General features: G+C 49.9%; 1 protein-coding gene across 2 annotated transcripts in view; it reads left to right on the plus strand.

Moving 5' to 3' along the window:
• Nucleotides 1-19,267, plus strand: part of CSMD2 (CUB and Sushi multiple domains 2) — a 606,087-nt gene that overhangs the window by 354,210 nt on the left and 232,610 nt on the right. For both annotated transcript variants that reach the window (XM_066269721.1, XM_066269723.1), the window contains exon 13: nucleotides 9,423-9,605. In XM_066269721.1, the coding sequence (XP_066125818.1) occupies nucleotides 9,423-9,605 (183 nt within the window). The remainder of the gene's footprint in view (nucleotides 1-9,422; nucleotides 9,606-19,267) is intronic.

A 19,267-nucleotide genomic window follows, 5' to 3' on the forward strand; every position in this document is an offset into this window, starting at 1 on the left:
AGCAAGGGCTTCCGGGAGGAGATAGTCTCTGGCCCTGAGACTTGCTTGAAGAATGAAAAGGGGTTGGTCAGACATCCCTGAAAAAGAGAACAGATTGCCTTAGAGAGCTGACATATGCATGGGTTGCAGCTAAAACTTGCGCAGAAATAAAATTTTAGAGCAAGATGAGAGATGATGGCCAATAGTAGCCCTCTGCTGGTGGGCGCAGGTGAGTCTCCTGAAAGGTGTGCTGGACCCGGGCTGGGAAGGAGGCCGAGGGCAGTGGACCAGCACCGCCGACTGAACCCCTTTCCAGACACCGCCTTTCCTCCTGTCGGGATACCCAGCACCTAACCATTCTGAGCTCCAATCTGCTATTTTCAGGACACCTCTACTTCTTCTTGTTTCATCCCCATAAGCCTAGAGGACCAGACTTTTTAACTTCAGCCAAGAACATGGCACCAGGCATGTTCCTAAGACACGGACAGAGTCTCCAGGATACCCTTCGAGCTCTCTCGGGCACTGGGAGCTGGGGTTCACCTAGACGCAGGCAGCCTCCTCCCAGGAAAGCCCGGTGGGACCCACGCTGTGCCGTCAGTCCTGGTCCCTGCGGGCGGGGTGGCTAACGGCTGAGAAGATGCTACAGCATCAACGTTTGACAGGAAATAATCTGTCAATGAGATGTACTTGCCAAGGTGCATGGGCTTTTGCAAATAGCAAGCTCCAGTTTGGGGCAAATGCAGACCTAGATATTCCACACGTTCATCTTCACCTCGTTCCTCACCCTCCCCAGCCTGTGACACACCTAGGACCGTGTTGTGGAGGAAGGAGGTGAGGGAAGAACGACAGACACTTCATCCCCCCATACCTCATCCCGTTCGTGAAAACCATGTGCAGGGAGAGGTGCCCAAATACCCCAAGATACACGTGCATGCCTCCTCATGACCTTCCATCATCAGTAGAAGAGTGGAGTGGGCTGTGGTTCTAGGTAAATCCATGAGATCCAGGTATGCCCAGAGGTCATCTTAATGCACCAAAGATGTCCCGGTCACTTGCCAGGAGTTTGTGCTGATTGAACAATGGAGCTGCGGCACTCTGTATGCAGAAGACTGCCCTAGGTTCTAGAGACACATCCCTTCTGCTCTCTAGTCAGCATCCTCAAACCCCCGGCTTTGAGGAATTGACAACGTACAAGATAAAGTTCAGACAGCCCTTCAGTCCTTGAATCAGGCTCTCCCTGGTCTCCCTCAGACCATCTGGCCTTGTCTCTCTTCATCACTTCCTGCCCCACTGAAGCTCTGACTGTCCCCCAGACACTACAGTCTCTTCCTCCGCTTCTCCTTTCCTGCTTCTTTCCTTCCATCTTCCCCCTATCATTCCTGATTGAATTATCTCTTCTGCACCTTATACATGACTAGCAGCTGGAAGTAGACAGTTCAAAAACACAATTTTGGTCCTCAAATCTTGCCATTTAACAGGGAGAAATGTGTGCCCAAACTGCAGCTATAATAGAAAATGTTCCAGGGGGCCTGGGAGTGAGGGGAGAGCGCTTAGGACGGCCTAGACGAGAGCGCAGGCTGGGAAGCACTTGCGCTGATGCTGAAAGCTGGTGCTTTGTGTGGCTGGCCAGCAGGGGCTGCTCACTCAGGGACCAAGGGACAGCAGGTGCCAAGTTAGAGCCACGTGAGAGCGACTGGGCTCGGCCACCAGCAGGACAAACCTGACAGTGAAGAAACACCTACCGGTACCCGGTGCATGCCGCGTGCCAGACATTCTGACAATTGTCTTAGATACACAAGCTCATGAAATCCTCAGAGCAAGCCAGAAGGCAAGTCGTATCATGACCGCTCCCATTTTATAGATGGTGAAGCTAGGGCTCATCAAGAACCAGAAATGTGTTCAAGGTGCAGAACCAGGGTTCAGGTCCGGGATGTGCTGACACCAGACCCCTCTCTTATCACCGTCATACCCTCTTGCCTTCCTACAGGTGGCTCAGTTTTGTGCTGTGTAAATCCCAAGGTCGGCAATGGCCAACAATAAAGCTGGGGTTGGGGGTGGGGAGTAGGCGGAGGTCCTGCCATGCCAAGGAGTTGGTCTTTAATCTGTGGATCTTAGGAAGCCAGGGGATGGGGGGATCAATGAGCAGAGCACAGTGATAAATGGATTTTTATTTCTGAGCAATCTCATGCTGTTTCTCATAGTACAGAATAGAGGGAAAAGGCAGGGGACCTGCTTTTGCCTGATGTCACCATCCAGGTGAGAAATTGAGAGGGATGGCCTAAGGTGGTGAGAGAAGGGATGGAGAACAGAGGCTGCCGGATGTGGAGAACAGAGGAGGAGCCACCTGCAGTGCTTAATGAGGACTGTGATTGGGGAGGGGAAGGCAGGATCCAGGATCCAGGCCGAGCTCCATAAAGACCTCCCCGCCTCCCCCAGCCCAGGCCTGCGCTGCCCCCTCTGCTCTCCCGAAGGCTGTGTGGTCAGCTGCACACCTCCTCCCTTGCCCTCATCATTTAAGCTTTAATTATTTCTATACCCACCTGACCAATGGCAGGGTCATGGATCAGGCTGCTCTGCACCTTTGGTGCTGACCGTGGCATCTGGCACCGTTTCCAAGCAATAAATACTAGCTAAACTCACCTCACTAAACAAAATAGCCACTGTGTCCCAGGCACTGTGTTAAATGTCGGGTGCAAAATGATCAACTATACGTAACCAACGCCTGCCTTCGTGGGACGTAGGTTGGGTGGGGAAGCCAGAGACAAGGTCAACCTAGCAGCCAAAGGAGAGAAAAGGGGGTTCATGGGTGAACAGAAGGAAGAGGCAGTTAAGCTCCACGAGGGTGGAGATTTCTGTCCTCTTACCCCTCTCCCACGGTTATATCCCCAATGTCTAGAACAGTCACTAAAGAGATAAATAGATGAATAGTTACAAAGGACAGTCAGGACCACAAAGGGAAAGAATGGGGTGCCAAGAGGGGAAAGGAAAAGGGGAATCTCGAGGAAATTTGGTCAAAAGAACACGTCTTTGAGGCAGTGACCTCTTAAACTGCAGTCTGTAGTGTGAGGAGCCAGCCGTGTGACCGGGAGCCATTCCTGTCAGTGAATACATGAAGGAACAAATGAAGTCTCACCTGATTGGAAAGGCAGCGGGTCCCCGGCTGGGACCGCCCCCTTCCGCCGCGTGGTGCTGCCCTTCCCGGAACACATCTGATGGTGAATTTACAGAGGCGCATGAGGCAGTTCCCTCTGAACAGACATTGTCACAAAAGAGGATTTCAATTTGGTATTAGAAACTGAAAAACCCGGGGAGAAGACAGTGAGGTCGATCACCGAGGATAGGAATGGCACGGCCGGGAAAGGGGAAAGCAAACTGACGGCGCGGCGGAGCCCAGGCCGGATGGAACTTGGAGACATCTTTGAAGCGCTCATCTCGTGTTTCCCAGCTCGCTTTCAGTTGGCAAAAGGAGAAAGAGAGAGAGAAAGAGAGAGAGAGAGAGAGAGAGAGAGAGAGAGAGAGAGAAGTATAATAAAATGGAATTATATTAAACCAGATAACAGAGAATTGCATGCAGGGTTTTCTCCAAAACAGAATTTGGTTTGTCCATTTGCAATTCTGGGCCCTGACATCAGCATTGGTCAGTACCTGACCAGGAGGGTCAAGGTCAAGCACCCTGCAGGTAGGACAGTGGAGCACAGGGAGCCCCCTGCAGAAAGGCAGGTCCCTGGGTTCCCAGCAGGGGTTGATGCTGGGCTTGGAGGGAAGGCCCAGACCAGGACAAGGGGCGTCAGAGGGACAGGAGCACGCTACCAGCCACCCCACCCCCCGCCTTTCTGCAAGGAGCTCCCAATGGCTCTTCTCTCCCCTCCGTCCAGCCCTGGTTCTGTGGCCATTGCATCCCCTCTCCAATGCCTTGGACCTCTCTGCCAAATGCTCCTTCAAACCTGACTTCCCTTGAGGTCATCATCACCTCGTAGCCCTCTGCAATGTGAGTGACTCATGTCCCCGGGCCCCATGAGCTTCCATTTGAGAGGTGGGCTATGCGCTCACTGTCCACCTGTGCATCAGCCTCTGCTCCCGCTGTCACCACCGGTCCCCTTCCCGCCCTTCTCATCAGTGACGTCCTCTCTTCCTCTCTACTCTTGTTACCACCTTGCCTCTCCATTTCTTGACCTTCTCACTTCCTTTCTGTGCACTCCACTCTGGCTGCAGCCAGACCTTGATCTCCAGCACCTCTGAAATCTTAGCTTCACCCACCTGCCCTGGGACCCTCTGTCCCTTCAGCTTTTCCACTCATCACTCCCCCTGCTCCTGCTCATCATCCTGCCCTTGACCTCTCAATTCTCCATCTCCTCTGCCCTTCTCACTCCTTTCTTCCTCACAGTGCCCCCTTCAGCCTCCTACGATCCTACCTTAGAGTCCATTGTAATCCCCTTCTCCCTCTTCCCTCCTAGAGTTTCCTGGTGTTTAAGGCAAGCTCCCCAGCGAGCTCTGGGTCCTGGGCCTCCCGCCTTCTCCACAGTCTCCTGCTATTGTTCCCTGTTCCTCCCCCTTATCTTCAGTTAGCCATGTAGTAGCTCTCATTCTCTCTCTACTTACCTCTTTTTTTATTCTCCATCTGTCTTTATCTCTATTTCTCTCTTTCTCTCCTTCCCTAGCATTTAAACATGGTTAGGTTTCTCCCATCTTAAAAATATTTTTAAATGCCCCCCCTCGAGGCCATACGCCTGATTTGTTACCACCTAACTTCTCTCTATTCTGTCACTTCCAAAAAATGCCACCTCTAAGTGGCCTCTACTCTTGCTGTATCATCTTCCTCTTCTCCCATTGGGCATGGGCCCCATCACTCTGTCTACTCCCGCCATATCCACCCCCTTTACTAACCTGCCTTCAGTCTTACTGAAACCTCCCCGAGGCATGCCATGCTCCGGGTCCCCTTGGAGCTCATTCCCCTCCAAGCTGCTGGGAACCACCTCTCCCAGGATTTTAACCTAGCAGTGTGCTGGTCCCTACAGAATTCCTAGCTGTTCTGTCCTGGAGTGACAGCTCTTCTCACTCTCCTTGGGTGGTCTCATCCTTCTCATGGCTTCTTTTATCATCTATGAGCTGAATCCCAAATTCTGTGTTTCTAGACCAGAATTCTCTCCTGAACTTGAGATCCATGTTGCCACTTTCCACAAGCTGTGTCTACTTGGGGGTACCACAGACACCTCAAAACTCAGCACACCCTACTGATGATCCTCCAGACCTGCTGCTCCTCCTGCATTCTCGTCTTAGTGAAAGCACACCCCAGGGTCCGAGGCCAAACCCTTTGGTCATTATAGACCAATTCCTCTCCCTTACCCCCAGTATCCTTACTCTCATTGTGGCCCATGGCTTCTCCCAGCCTAAGACCTCCTGTATCTTCCTCTGTCTCCCCAGCACCTCTACCTGTGCCCGGTCCAGGATGCCATCAAAATACCTCCGAGATTATTGTGAGTCTCCTGCCAGGATGGAGGCTCCGTAGAGGCCAGGCTTCTGTCTGCCTTGTTCTCTGTTGAAACCCCAATGTTCAGCACAGTGGCTCACTAAGTAGACACTCAGTTTGTTTGTTGAGTGAATGAATGACCTCTCTGCCTCCAGAATGACTGCCCCTGACCATTTTCCAAATAGCAGTCAGGGTGATCTTTTAATATACACAGTATGAATTGCTAAATTGAAAGAAACTCTCTGTGGGCTTCGTGTAGCCTGTTATCCACAGCCCCGTCTTACTAGCAGATTGCACAGGTTGGCCTGGCATGCCTTTTCCAGCCTCCTCTCTCATCACTTTGTCGACACCACCAGTGCTTGTAGACAGGCAGTGTGGGGCAGTGGTTAAGAACCATAGACCTATACAACCCAAGTTTGCATCTCCAATCCATCATTTCCTAGCTCTGTGACCTTGGATAATTGCATGGTCTCTCTGTGGCTTAGTTTCCTCCATTTTAAAATGGCTATACTAGTACCTCGCTCTCATGGTTACTATAAGGATGAGATGAGTCAATATATCTAAAGTGCTCAGAGTGGCTGCTGGCCCGTAATCAGTACTAAAGTTATTAGTTATAAAACCAAAAGTTAGTTATAATAACTCTTAGTTGGTTATTGTCACTGCTGCCATTGCACCCCTACTGTCTTACCTCGGGGACTGTGTGTGGGTTCTTCTCCTCTGTGGGAACTTCTCCCTCCTCTCCCACCCATTCCTCCCTTTTCCCCGGCTTTCCTGAAATATCACTGACAGTAACATTGTGTAAGTTTAAGGTGTACAGCATGATGATTTGCTATGCGTATATATTGTGAAATGATCACTACAAAATGGTTAGTTAACGCGACCATCGTCTCACATAGTTACAATTTTTTGTGAGTGTGTGTGATGAGAACTTTTAAGATCAACTCCTTTAGCAACTCTCTAATATACAATACAGACAGGTTCACTATAGTCACCACGTTGTACATCACATCTTCAAAGCTTATTCATCTTATAACTGGAAGTTTGTACCCTTTCCCCACCCCCCAGCCCTGCCAGCCACCACTCTACTCTTTGTTTCTATGAGTTTGGTTTTGTTCGAGTCCACATATCAGTGAGATCATACAGTATTTATCCTTCTCTGTCTGGCTACATCACTTAGCATAATGCCCTCAGATTTGATCCATGTTGTCACAAATGGCAAGATTTCCTTCTTATTAATGGCTGGATAATATTGCTGTGTGTGTGTGTGTGTGTGTGTGTGCAGGCGTGCACATGCATTCATGCTACGTTTTCTTCATTCATCTGTTGATGGCCACTTCAGTTGTTTCCATGTCTTGGCTATTATAAATAATGCCGCAGTGAATCCCACTGGTCCTGTCACCTGCTGACTCCTGCACAGGTTTTAGGCCTCCTCTGAAACATGACCTCCAAGAAGCCTGGAGTAAGGGGAGCAAGGTACTCACCTTCGGCATGAAATTGAAAGGAAATGGAGGATGCCAAAAAACTCAGTAATCAAGATAAATATTTAATGTAATTTTTTAAAAATCACAATTAATGCAAAATATCTATTCGTAAGAATATCAACATTTGAAATAACAGCCGGCTCTGGTGGTCAGGACGAGGGTGAGGCCGTTGAGGCCACTCCTGCAGCGCTAGGTCAGGTCTGCTCTCTAAGTTTTGGTGCTCTTCTTAATGTTGGACTCGATGGATAGGCATTAATTTTGATTTTCTAAAAAAATATATATTGCACTAAGATTTATTTGTATTGATGGTTGAGGTTTTGGTGATCCCTAAAATCTTGTGCCTAAGGTTAGTGCCTCATTCCTCACATCCTATGTTCAGCCCACCCTCCAAGTTATCACCTTGAGTTATGTGCCCTTCTGGGCGCTCTGCCCCACGAATCACCCTGCTGTGTCATGCTGTGTCATGACTAGGTTGTTCAGCCGCGGACAGCAGAGCCCACAGCCAGATCTCAGGTCTCTGGCACGGGGACTGGCACATAGCAGGTGCTCGTGTCAGGCTTCTGGTTGCATTGATGGCAGGAGATACAGAGCAAATGTGGGCATGTGGGGGCCTGTGTCCACACCACAGGCAGGGCAGGGCAGATTCCCTTCATGCTCTGAAGGCACGGGTGCTCTTGAGCTGATCACACTTAGACTAGCTACAGTTGGCAGGAACATAGGAAGGCGTACCCCCCATTTGTATCTTCTACAACAACATGGTGGGCCCTCACTCAGAAACCTTCAGTCTGGGTCCTATCCTGGGAAGTGGGATTCAGCTCTGTCTTCAAAGGCTGAATACCTTTGCTCAGGCCTCGGAATTGCCCACCCCAGGGAGAGCCTGCTCAGGGACACCTGGAAGAAGCTGGGCCTCCCGCTCGCTTCTCTAGGTTGACTCAGCACAGGGGACACTTCTCCCCTTCCCTGAGAGACCCAGCAGCTCCAGGACCTGGAATAAGGACCTCCTCCCCAGGAATTGCTTCTGTGTGTGCCCTTCCTCAGCCCTGGCAGAGGAGAGCCAGAAGCAGAGGGGTCAGTGCTCTCAGCAGGTGTGTGTGCAGAGGGTGAGGCCAAGAGGACAATGAGATGGGAAGTGGGTGAGCTGATCTGTACCGAGTCTTTAGATCTGGCATGTAGCGTGACCATACAGACCCCACCACGTCCTCCCCTGTGCACTCAAGGTCCCTAGATCTTTGACCAAGACCACACACACACACACACTCCCAGCCTTAGAATGTCTGGTTCTGCCAGCTCTCAGCGGAGGACGGGAGGCCCTGGTTCAGGGGGTAACATGAACATGACAGTCAGATGCCCATCCATAGATCAGCTCACAGAAGCCCAGCTGTGGTGGTAAGCAAGCTCCTGCAGAATCAATCCTGTCAGGTCACACATGGCAACTTCTGGGACTGTAGCTCCTGACAGCCCACAATGGTGTCTACAGAAAAGCCAGGGTCCCTTTGGCCTGACAAGCCTGGGAAGGTGTCCAAAAACCTCCCATTACTCCAGCCCCCTCCCTGTCAAATCATGGGACTCTTCCAGTCCGCACCTACCATCTGTCACTGGGTCACCGCTCCCTGTCTTTCCCGCAGGACGCCTTCCTCCCTGGGAACTGAGCTCCTCCTCCTCCCCTCCGCAGTCCTCCCCGCCCTCCCCTCCCGCCTCCCCCACCCTCACCTCAAACAGCTCCAAACGCCAGGCTGGTGGAAGTGGAGGTGCATCCTCCATCCTCCGGAGGAAACCCAAGCACTTGGCCAGGACAGATCCTTTGCTGAAGCATCTGGGTCCCCATACTCTCCCAGGAGGCAGCCATCCTATCCTGCCCTTGAGTCCAGGCCCCCAGAGCTGTCTCAGGCTTCCCACTCCGTGCCTGACTCACCACTGTTAAATCACATGAACTTAAAAGCATACCTAACAAGTCATTTGTTTCATTTTACCTGCTACCGTTGCAAATGGAATTAAAAAAAAAAATCTTCAAGGAAGTGCTTCTATATCAGAAAGCAGCAAATATTGATTCTCACTTAATCTCTGGTTTGGAGAAAGGCGGGCAGCCAGGCGTCCCCCGCCTGCTCATCCCTCGCTCTGCCCGCCACTCAAGAACCGGCTGCGCTCGAGACCTGTCAAGCAGCGTGAGCGATACAAATGGATAGTCAAGTTCAGGAAGGAGGTCTCGGAACCTTGGGACTGGTGAGCTGGTGGGACAGGCATCCCACAAAAAATGTAGGCCCACCTTCCCACAATGAAACTAGCCAAGCACCTAAGAACACGTTCTGTGGACACGGAGACTTGGATGCAGGGTTGCTCATTAAAGACCCCACCCATGTCACTCTGCGCACGGATTCCTGGCGGAGGAGCTGTAGGTAGAGCATATTGTATGGATCCTCCCCCCACTCTCCCACCCCCGCCACATGAGAGGAACGAAGTCACCTTTTGTCTCTGTTCTTTTTCTTCCTATCTTTCAGAGATCGAGCAGGGCAGCTGCGGCGATCCTGGTGTGCCCGCCTACGGCCAGAGGGAAGGCTCGCGCTTTCGCCACGGGGACACGCTCAAGTTTGAGTGCCAGCCTGCCTTTGAGCTGGTGGGGCAGAAGGCAATCACGTGCCAAAAGAATAACCAGTGGTCGGCTAAGAAGCCAGGCTGTGTGTGTAAGTGAGCGGGAGGAGGCCACGCCGGGGGCTCCACCGAGAGGCCGGCCCGTTCCCAGCATTCCAGGGGCCCCATCCTTGGGAACCTTGCCGATCGTTAGCAATCGGATCACCCTGATTGGTCTCTTCTACTCCTCACAACACTGCCGGCTGGGTCCTCAGTTCTGGCAGTAACATAGACTGTAGCACTGTGAGTGGTTGCCCTTGACATTTGGGGACCTTCTTCCATGCCGTCTTACCCTCGCTGGTGACCCTGGAGAGCAAGGTAGAGGCCACAGGGGCTTGGTCCACCCAGCTCAGACCCAGACATTTCCTCCTCACCTTTGTTGCCACCAGGGACACCAGACAGTCAAGTCAAGGTAGAAGGGGCTGCATTGTGGGACACCATGGCCCTGCCAGGATGGAAGAGATTTTCTCAGACTGCCTCTGCTTGGATTGGATTTAGGGAGGTTTGGGGATCAGGCTGTCTTTTGCTTGTTGGTCTTTTGCCAAAAAGGTTGGAGTTGGGTGCTCTGTTCTCCGGAGGTCATTCAGAGGCCCGTCTTCCTTCCCCTTAGGCGGTATGGTTATTCTTCCGGCGCAATAATACTTGAAGTCCAGGGTGCCAGTGCGTTTGGCCAGTGTGAGGGGGCTGTGTGTCACTAAGCGCGTGGTGCAGGCTTGGTCTCTATTGAGAAACCACAGGATCCAGCTTCTCTGGGCTGTCACCTCTTCTTCTCCCAGCCCTCACCACCCAACCTTCTCCATCTCTTTCAATCTGCTTCTCTCCGGGAAGGGCAGACAGCCACCCTCTCTCTTCTCTCGGTGGCTTCTCGGGGTCTCGGAGTCTGTGTAATAGAGAGTGGTGGCCCCTCGAGGCTGGGGGCCAGTGTAACCTGGGAGGCTGTGAGGGACCATCCATGCTGACTGAGAGTTAGGTGTATGAGTTGGTGAGTTGGATCACACCAAGGTGATAATTCTTTTCAAACAAAACAGTACCACTTTGTTTGGTTTAACAAAGCATTTTTGATGAGTTGTGAGTTTATGTAAAACTTCTTGCAGAGGTTTAAAGATCAAATCGCTCTTAGATACACATTCAACAAACCACTCTTATTGAAAATATTAAACTTGCATGAAATCTGCCCATCTCTGTGGCTGACGCGGTGAGAATATAGTGGCTGATGGTGTTAGTTTCGGAGAGCCCTGCACGCCAAGGAGCCTAGAGGGGCAGAGAGGTTAGCAGGGAGCAGCTCGGGGCACACAGGGACAAGGGCTCTGGCGGTCATAGAGACCTGACCCACGCAGTAGCTGCGAAATGGAGTACAGCCCCGTGGGACAGGTTGGAGGCAGGGCCTCAGAAGGTAAAGGCACAGGCTATGGAAGTCCAGGGCTCCATGGCGGCTTTATCTCGGAAATCCCTCCTCATAAAACAAGGTTGGGAGAACTGGAAAGGGTTGGGCCTCTGGGGCGGGGACCAGTAGGAGTGAAGTGGGTAGCAGAGCCAGCCAGCTACTTCCAAGCAGGATAAAGTCCTCTGCCCCACACACTGAGAGATGCAGGTGGCAGAATGCTACCTGGAGGGAGAGGAGGATGTCACTCAAGTCCTCCCAGAATGGACTTGACCCTTTGGTTCATAGGAGTAGTTTTAGGAGATATTTCTAAAACCTCCAGTAAGAGCAGAGGACCAGCAGCAGGCCCTTCGTTTCCAGGAGCGAGGCTGGCAGGTCCCAGGGAGCCAGGCACTGCTTACAAACAGCTGGGAAGAAGAACACAGAGCTGTCCTGGCCAGTCTCGCGATGCTCTCTGTGGTTTAGCATAGGGAACGGGAGCCCGAGGCTTAGCGACGAGCACTGCAGCAGCCAGGCACTCCGGGGGCCAGTGTGGCATTTCTCCTTCTGAGAGGTAGGGGGATGGCATGCCCCAGGCACTCCATCACTCAGGTTTTCCTGGTCACTTGGACGTAACAGAAGACAGCTTGAGCCTCAGGGATGCTGGCTTCAGCGGAGGAGGCCAGAGATCACCAGCTGGCCCCACGCTTCTGCACCGCACACAGCAAGGTTGCATTTGTATTTCATGAAGGTGAGGAAGTGCCATCTGACAGCTCGGCTGAGGCCCCCACCCCAGAGCTGAGGCTTCCACACTGTCTGGGCTTTGCCCTCAGGGAGTTCACAGTCTAACGAAGGGTAAAGGGATGACAATGAGAAGGTCTTGGGAAAACTTTGAGTTCGGAATCTGGAGCCATGTTTCTTCATCCTAGCTCAGCTTCCTGACTGTGGTCAAAACATCTGCTCTCTGAATTTTGGTTTACTCATCTATCCAAGAGGGTAGCACTCCGTTCTGGCTCTAAAAATCCTAAGCCTCTATGATTATAGTTAAAGAGAAAGACGATGACATGAACAGTTCTTACCATTCTGTAAGTTCTTACCATTTCCTGAAATGGGTCATTTACACAGCAGGACATACTCTGATTGAGGGATAATGTTACACTTTGATGTTCTGCTCCTGACCCCAGATCACATATATCATAGTGTGTGCTCAACAGAAAAAAAGACAACATCTGTAAGCACCTATAGAAGTATATTTTATTTTAATTTTTGTTTTTGAGATAGAACGAGTGAGAGAGAGAGTCAGGAAGAGAAAGAGAGGAAGGAGAGAGATGAGAATCATAACTCGTAGTTGCTTCACTTTAGTTGTTCATTGATTGCTTCTCATACATTCTTTGACCTGGGGTTTCAAGCCGAGCCAGTGACCTTGGGCTTCAAGCCAGCTACCATGGGATCATGTCAGTGGCCACACTTAAGCCAACAAGCCTGCGCTCAAGCTGACGACTTCGGGGGTTTCAAACTGGGGACCTCAGCATTCCAGGTCAACACTCTATTCACTGCACCACCACCAGTCAGTCTATGAAAGTGTAAAATAGACCCTGACCAGTTGGCTCAGTAGATAGAGTGCCGGCCCAGCATGTGGACATCCCTGGTTCAATCCCCAGTCAGGACCCACATGAGAAGCAACCATCTGCTTCTCTTCTGCTTCCTCTCTTCCCATCCTACAATCAGTGGCTTAATCGGTTCAAGCATTGGCCCTGGACACTGAGGATAGCTCAGTTGATTCGAGCATTCACCCCAGATCTGGCTTGCCGGGTGGATCCCAGTTGGGGCACATGCAGGAGAGTCTATCTCACTATGTGCCCTCCTCTCACTTAAAAAAGAAATAAAAGTATAAAATAGTACAGTCAGTCTCTGTATTTTATAAAGTGGTCATAAATATAAATACAAAAGCACCCCTAGTAAAAGTCAGCTTTAAGTGTCCTAAATTTTACCACACAGTAGTCACAATAAACAGTAATGCAAGACTTAGCAAACAGTACTGTTCTTTCTTTCCCACAGTTAAGAAGAGGATTGTGGAAATATTTTGATGGCTCTAATTTCTTTGAACAATTGTCCCCCCCAAAGTGCAAAGTGGTTCATTGTTCTCCTCTTGCAACGTTTTCTTCAAAACAACTCCTTGGCAGGGAAATTGGCCTGCAGAGACAACACAAATGCACTCCCTCCTTGTTCCAAACATTTTCTGTAGCTAGCAAAGACTTCAGAATAATTCAGTTGACTTTGGAGCTTGCCCTCACAGTCATAGAAGCTGAATAGATGGTCTTTTTTTTCATCTAGGTTTTAAAGGAGATGGTGTTTCTTCTCACAGTGTAAAGCATTTGGAAAGGGGAGATGGAAGCTGGTTTCTTCCCTCTCACTCTCTCCTCCTCCCTGGTTAATCCATATCTCCAGGATCCGTGCTCAGAATCAGCTGGGAGAGTGCCATTCTCAGTCTCTGCCCAGGAAGCGTGCTCCACCTGGTGTCCCGGGGACAGACCTCTGACCAGGTTGCACTTCCTCTCCGCCTTCCCCAGCTCTGACATTCCACCCCTTTCTTACTGGAGAACCTTTCCCAGACAACTGTGTCTGATTCCTCCACATCAAGAGATACAATAAGGAAGACATAAATAACTCTGAGGGTGGGTGGTTTGCACAATACTTGATGCTTTGTTGACGGGCTAGCAGAACACTTCACACTTCATAAAAAAGCCAGGAAACCAATTATCGGTCCATTAGCAGCCACTTTCAAAGGAAGTTACAAAACAGCCCTCACCAGAGATCTATAGGCCAAGACTGCACAAAAGCAAGCTTGCCTTTGCCATTGAATCCTGATTGCTCAGTTCCTAGTGTACGTGGGATGTGTGTGGACTGTGAAGGCAGGGCCTCCCAGGAAGTACACGGGGACAGTTACAAATCGGCCGCTGATCCTGGAGAGACCAGGGAGGGAGACTGGATCCTTGGGTGCTAGAAGGAAATGTCACAGAAGACACAGGGCTTGAGCTGGGCCTTGAAGAGCTGAGGGGCAAAGAAAGCTGTTCTACACAGGGACGCTGTGCGAAGTGGTCCTCTCCTGGTACCCTCCTGGCTCTTCCTCTCTGGCTTGCTCCCCAGCCCCCTCTGGGCACTTACACATGGCTGGACAAAGGCGTGGTCTGCGTCATAGGGTCATCAGAATTCTCAGCCTCAGCCCTACTGACAGTTAGGACCAGATCATTCTTTGGGGGCATGTAGTCTTGTGTACTTTATGATGTTCAGAAGCATCCCTGTTCTTTATTAGAAGATAGTAGCACACACACCCATCCCTCCTACAGTTGGGACAACCCAGTGGGGAAAATACCATTCAAGATTAGGAGCCAATGGTCTAGGATAATTTAGTCTGATCAAATTCCAAATATGAAGAAATCTGGGTATTTGCATTTTAAGTGAGGCCATGACCAAACTCAAGAGCCTATAGAATTATGCCAGTGAGAAAGCGTGGGGGTAAGGGAGGGTGTCAATATTTATCCATCCATCTTTGATTTATTGAGCACCTACTATGTCCAAAGTCAGCTGCAGAAGAGGATATGACTCTTCCTGGTCAGGTTCTAAACTGGAGGGCCTCTGGAGATGATCCCACTCAGGCATATTGAAGGAGGAATTTCTAGCACCATGCCCTGTGCAACTTGTATAACTCTACTTCAAGAACTATCTGGGGCTCAAGGGTCACTATTCAACACTGGCTTTTGGCACATTCTATTATTTAAAGGTTTAAATAAACGTTAAGGGTTAAATGAATAAAGTACTCTTAATTTCACTTCCTTAAACTAAAACCATTTTCGGATTTGGCCATGCTTTTTTGATTCTTGCTCGCGAACGCACATACGTTGTGTGATACTAATCAAAGGGAGCATACCATCTTGTACTCTGTAAGGTTCACACTGTGTTGTATATCTTGCCCCGCAACTGTGTGTCTTTCGTAGTTATCATTCTTAATATCTACGGAGTGTTCTGTCTAGTGAATGGACCATGACTTAGTCAACCAATTATGTTCAATTACGTTCTGCAGGGCTCTAATGACCATCCTCATGCATATGGCTATTTTTTTGTCTTCCCGAATTATTTCCTCAGGATAAATTTCTAGGAGTGAGGTTGTTGGGTCGGGGTGAGAACATTTGTATAACCCTTGATGTGTAAACTCTCTTTCCCCCTCTGGAATGACTGCTCTGGTTTAATTCTTTTATTTTTTTAATTTTAACTGACTTTATTGGGGTGACATTGGTTAATAAAGTTATACAGGTTTCAAGTGTACAGTTCTGTAATCCATCATCTGTATATTGTATTGAGTGTTCACCGCCCCAAGTCAAGTCTCCCTCCATCACCATCTGTCCCTCCTCACAGCCTCGTCTACCTCCCCCACCCCCTTTCCCTCCTATAATCACCACACTGTTGTCTGTGTCTTTAAGATCTTCTTCCTTTTTTTTGCTTAATCCCTTCACCTTTTTCACCAAGTCCCCAACCCCCTCCCCCCAAAGCTATCAATCTTATAGTACTCCCCAGAAGTGTCACACTCCCCAGAAGTGCTGTGCTCCCCAGAAGTGTCGTGCTCCCCAGAAGTGTCGTGCCAGTTCGTAACGCCAGCAACAAAAGCTCTGAGGTTAAGAATAGGATTCACATAATACGTGCCCTTCCCATTCAGAAATGTGTCCTATTTCTCTTTTATGTTCCTCTTCTTTCTAAATATAGCAACTTTGTGGTTTACTTCATAGACTTCATATATCATATATATCTCTTGTAACCTTTATCAGCATCGCCAAACCTCAACTATTTGTGTGGCTTTTTAAAAATTGCTATCTTAATAGGTATAAGTTGAATATATCCCCACAGTGTACCCTTGTCAACTTCTGCAAAGTGCCAAACGTTATGATAAGTGCTGCAAATTCAGAGATGATTTGGGCATAGTCCTTGACCTCCAAGAGCTCGCTCCAACACGGAGCTAGATGTAATTATGTAAAGTGGGCCCTTGTGGTTCAAAATGTAGTTTTTCATCCAGAAAGCATTGGTGATGCAGATGCATTTAGGATCGCCCCTTGTGAAGATTCATTCTTTTACTTAACACAAATTCAATGAGTATGTGCGAGGCAGCAGCCCCTCTTCTCATAGAGCACAGATGTACGCCATCGCTGTTAGAATAGTTGGGCTTGAAAGATGGGATGACAGAGATGGGGCCCTGGTGTAAAAGGAGCCATCCGAGTAGCAGCACTGGCTTCTGAGAGAAGCCACGGGGTTTGGGCCTGAGCGAAAGGGGGATCTATTGATGTGCACAAACACACGCATGCACACACACATACACTGGCAGTCGGGGTACTTGGTTTGCAATGGTCCCTAAAGGAAGGGGTTGGCTGATGCCAAATGTATGTAATGAAAGACAGGAGGCGGGGTTTGTGGAAATAGGCTCTGAAGAGAGACTTCTGGGTACCCACAGGCCAGAGAGGCACGGCCCTGTTGGAGCAAGAGGTACGGCAAGGGTGTCAGGGTCTCCATCACAGGACGGGACAGAGGTCCCAGTCCTGGCCCTTCTCCAGCTGACCTGGGTCCAGCTGTGTCTAGCAGTCCCTGTGTAACAATTGTACCGACAGGTGGCAACGACAGTGTTGTGTGGACGTTTCCTTTCCAATTTGGAGGCTCTGCTTTCTCTATATTGTGGACAGAAACTCTTTGTGGCGTTTGATATATGTATTTTCCCAGTCTCTTCTTGTCCTTTCCTTTCCTTTTGCTCGTTTGCATTGTGCATTTGTCTTCCATTTTTACGTAGACAAATCTCTCAATATTTCTGATTTCTTTTCAAAGCTGACCAAGTTATCATTGTGCCACAGATCTGAGAAACAGTTTGTTCTATTTTCGGTCATTTCTCAGCAACTTGATTCTTTTTAAAAAAATATAATTTGTTAATCCATCTGGAGTTTATTTAGATGAATGTATAATATTGTGCAAACTATTATGCGGTTTTCCAACACGATTTATTAAGTAATTCATTTCCCTGTTGATGTGAGGGAAATGAATTGTTTTATCACCTACCGAATCCTCAAATGTAGTTAAGTCTATTTCTTGAGTCACCACTTTGTTCTGTCGGTCTATTTCTATCTTAGCACTGGTATTGAATAATTTTAATTGTTGTTTTATAATATGTTCTAATATCTGGCAGAGCTGCAAACTACTCCTGCCTCCCTTAATTATTTTCTCTTTCAGAACATTCATTGTTATTCTCATCTGTTTGTTGTTCGGGATTAATTTTAGAATCATTTTGTCGAAGTCAAAAAAAAAATCCTATTGGGATTTTGTATGTGCACTCCTATTAAACTATAAATTAACTTGAGGAAAATAGGCATTTTATAATTCACAGCCTTCCCATCCAGAAACGTGGCGTGTCACTCTTTTTGTTCATCTGCTTTCATTTTTCTAAATATAACAGCTCTGTGGTCCCCTTCATATGGGTCACGTACATCGCTTGCTACCTTTATTTTTAAGTTGGCAGGGATGTTTTTTTGCTCCCCTCCCACCACGACCTCGGTGCCCTGTGCGCAGGTGAAGCATGTCCCGTGTTCCCTCCTCTCCGCAGCTGAACCCTGGCATTCCCTGTAAATATAAAATCCCAGATTCTCTGGGATAAGTGCAATATCAAGCAGTTTTCTTTTGGCCCAGAAAATATGATCGCAATAGCTACAGTCCTTGGAAATTGCGTTTTTCACATATTCGGAGGCGGAATTGGGATCAGCTGAGGTTTGGAAGCACCAGTGTGGGGGATAAGGTGTCTGGGAATGCTTGCGATCAGGGGCCAGGGCTGCCATGAGGGCTGGGTGAGCTTCCTCTACCGAGGTGGCATTCTCTTCAATTCTCTGGGCTCCAATAAAGTCCCATTCACCCACAGGTGGCCCCAGGAGAGAAGCAGGGGACCTGGGTATTTATTGCTTTGGTCCCAATTGTATTTCAGGACAGTTCATGGAAATTGAAAACCAGCATGTGTGTAGTTCCAGGGCCCCTTCCTCCGTTACCCAGCCCTCGAGAACTTGGACACTGCAGTCCTGTGGTCTCGCTGTGCTGGTGATGTGCAGAGCGGAGGGGGCGGGGCGTGCTCTGTAGAAGGACCTCCAGTAATCCCACGTGATTTCCTTGAGCAGAAGGTCCACAGTGGTGCCTGGAGGTGGGGAGGGTATGGTTCTGTTCCTGCACTGGGGACTAGGCACTGTGGTCATGGCTGGGGAGCATGCCGGGACCGCAGGGCAGCCTGGGCAGGGTAAGCCCCAGCTGAGGGAGGCCGGGGCTGCGAGAGCTGACCCAGGATGAAGGGATGGCTCACCAGGGTCACTGTCATCATTTCCTAACAGAATACCCAAGCAGGTAGAGTCTGCATTTGCCCTATCAGGCCAGTGGGGGGTCATGTATCACTTGTTACATTTATTCTCAAATAGACAGATACCCTGTGGGGGAAGACAGCCTCTGGGTTGAATTTGGCCCTCATCCAGGGGAGTCGGGTCTCCCCTGCGGGGCGTCCCTGACCAGCCGCACCCTGCAGTTTCAGAAGGAGCTTCACGCACAGCAGGGGCTGGAGAGGAGATCAAGAAACAGAGCGGAAGTCCTGTCCTGGGGCTGGGACATGCATGGTGGCGCAGGGGTGGCCAATGGAAGGGTCCTGAAATCGTGTGGGCCTGTGAGTGTGCCGGGCTCCACAGAAGCCCACCAGATGCCGACTCTGCAGAGCTGCACAAGCATTCCCCCCCCCCCCCGCCCCGGGGTGAGACGTCCCCCGTGACTGTCAGGCTTGGCTGGGCTTGGCTTAGGATCTAGCTGTAAGAAGTGAGCCTGTGAAATGAAGGTCTTTGCTGTGTCTGGGCACGACCAATTTGGCAAAGAGGGACCAAGCGACAGCTTGCAAACGAGGGTGCTAGCATGTCGAAGAAGTAGACCCGACACTGGTCCTGCCCGGCCCATGTGGGCCACATACATTTGTTCTTGTCTTTATTTATTTATTTTTTTATTATTTTTTTTTCCTTTTTTTTTTTTTTTTGTATTTTTCTGAAGCTGGAAAAGGGGAGAGACAGTCAGACAGACTGCCGCATGCGCCCGACCGGGATCCACCCGGCACGCCCACCAGGGGCGACGCTCTGCCCACCAGGGGCAATGCTCTGCCCCTCCGGGGCGTCGCTCTGCCACGACCAGAGCCACTCTAGCACCTGGGGCAGAGGCCAAGGAGCCATCCCCAGCGCCCAGGCCATCTTTGCTCCAATGGAGCCTCAGCTGCAGGAGGGGAAGAGAGAGACAGAGAGGAAGGGGGGGGGTGGAGAA

This window comes from Saccopteryx bilineata, chromosome 3, assembly GCF_036850765.1.
Source record: "Saccopteryx bilineata isolate mSacBil1 chromosome 3, mSacBil1_pri_phased_curated, whole genome shotgun sequence".
NCBI lineage: Eukaryota > Metazoa > Chordata > Mammalia > Chiroptera > Emballonuridae > Saccopteryx > Saccopteryx bilineata.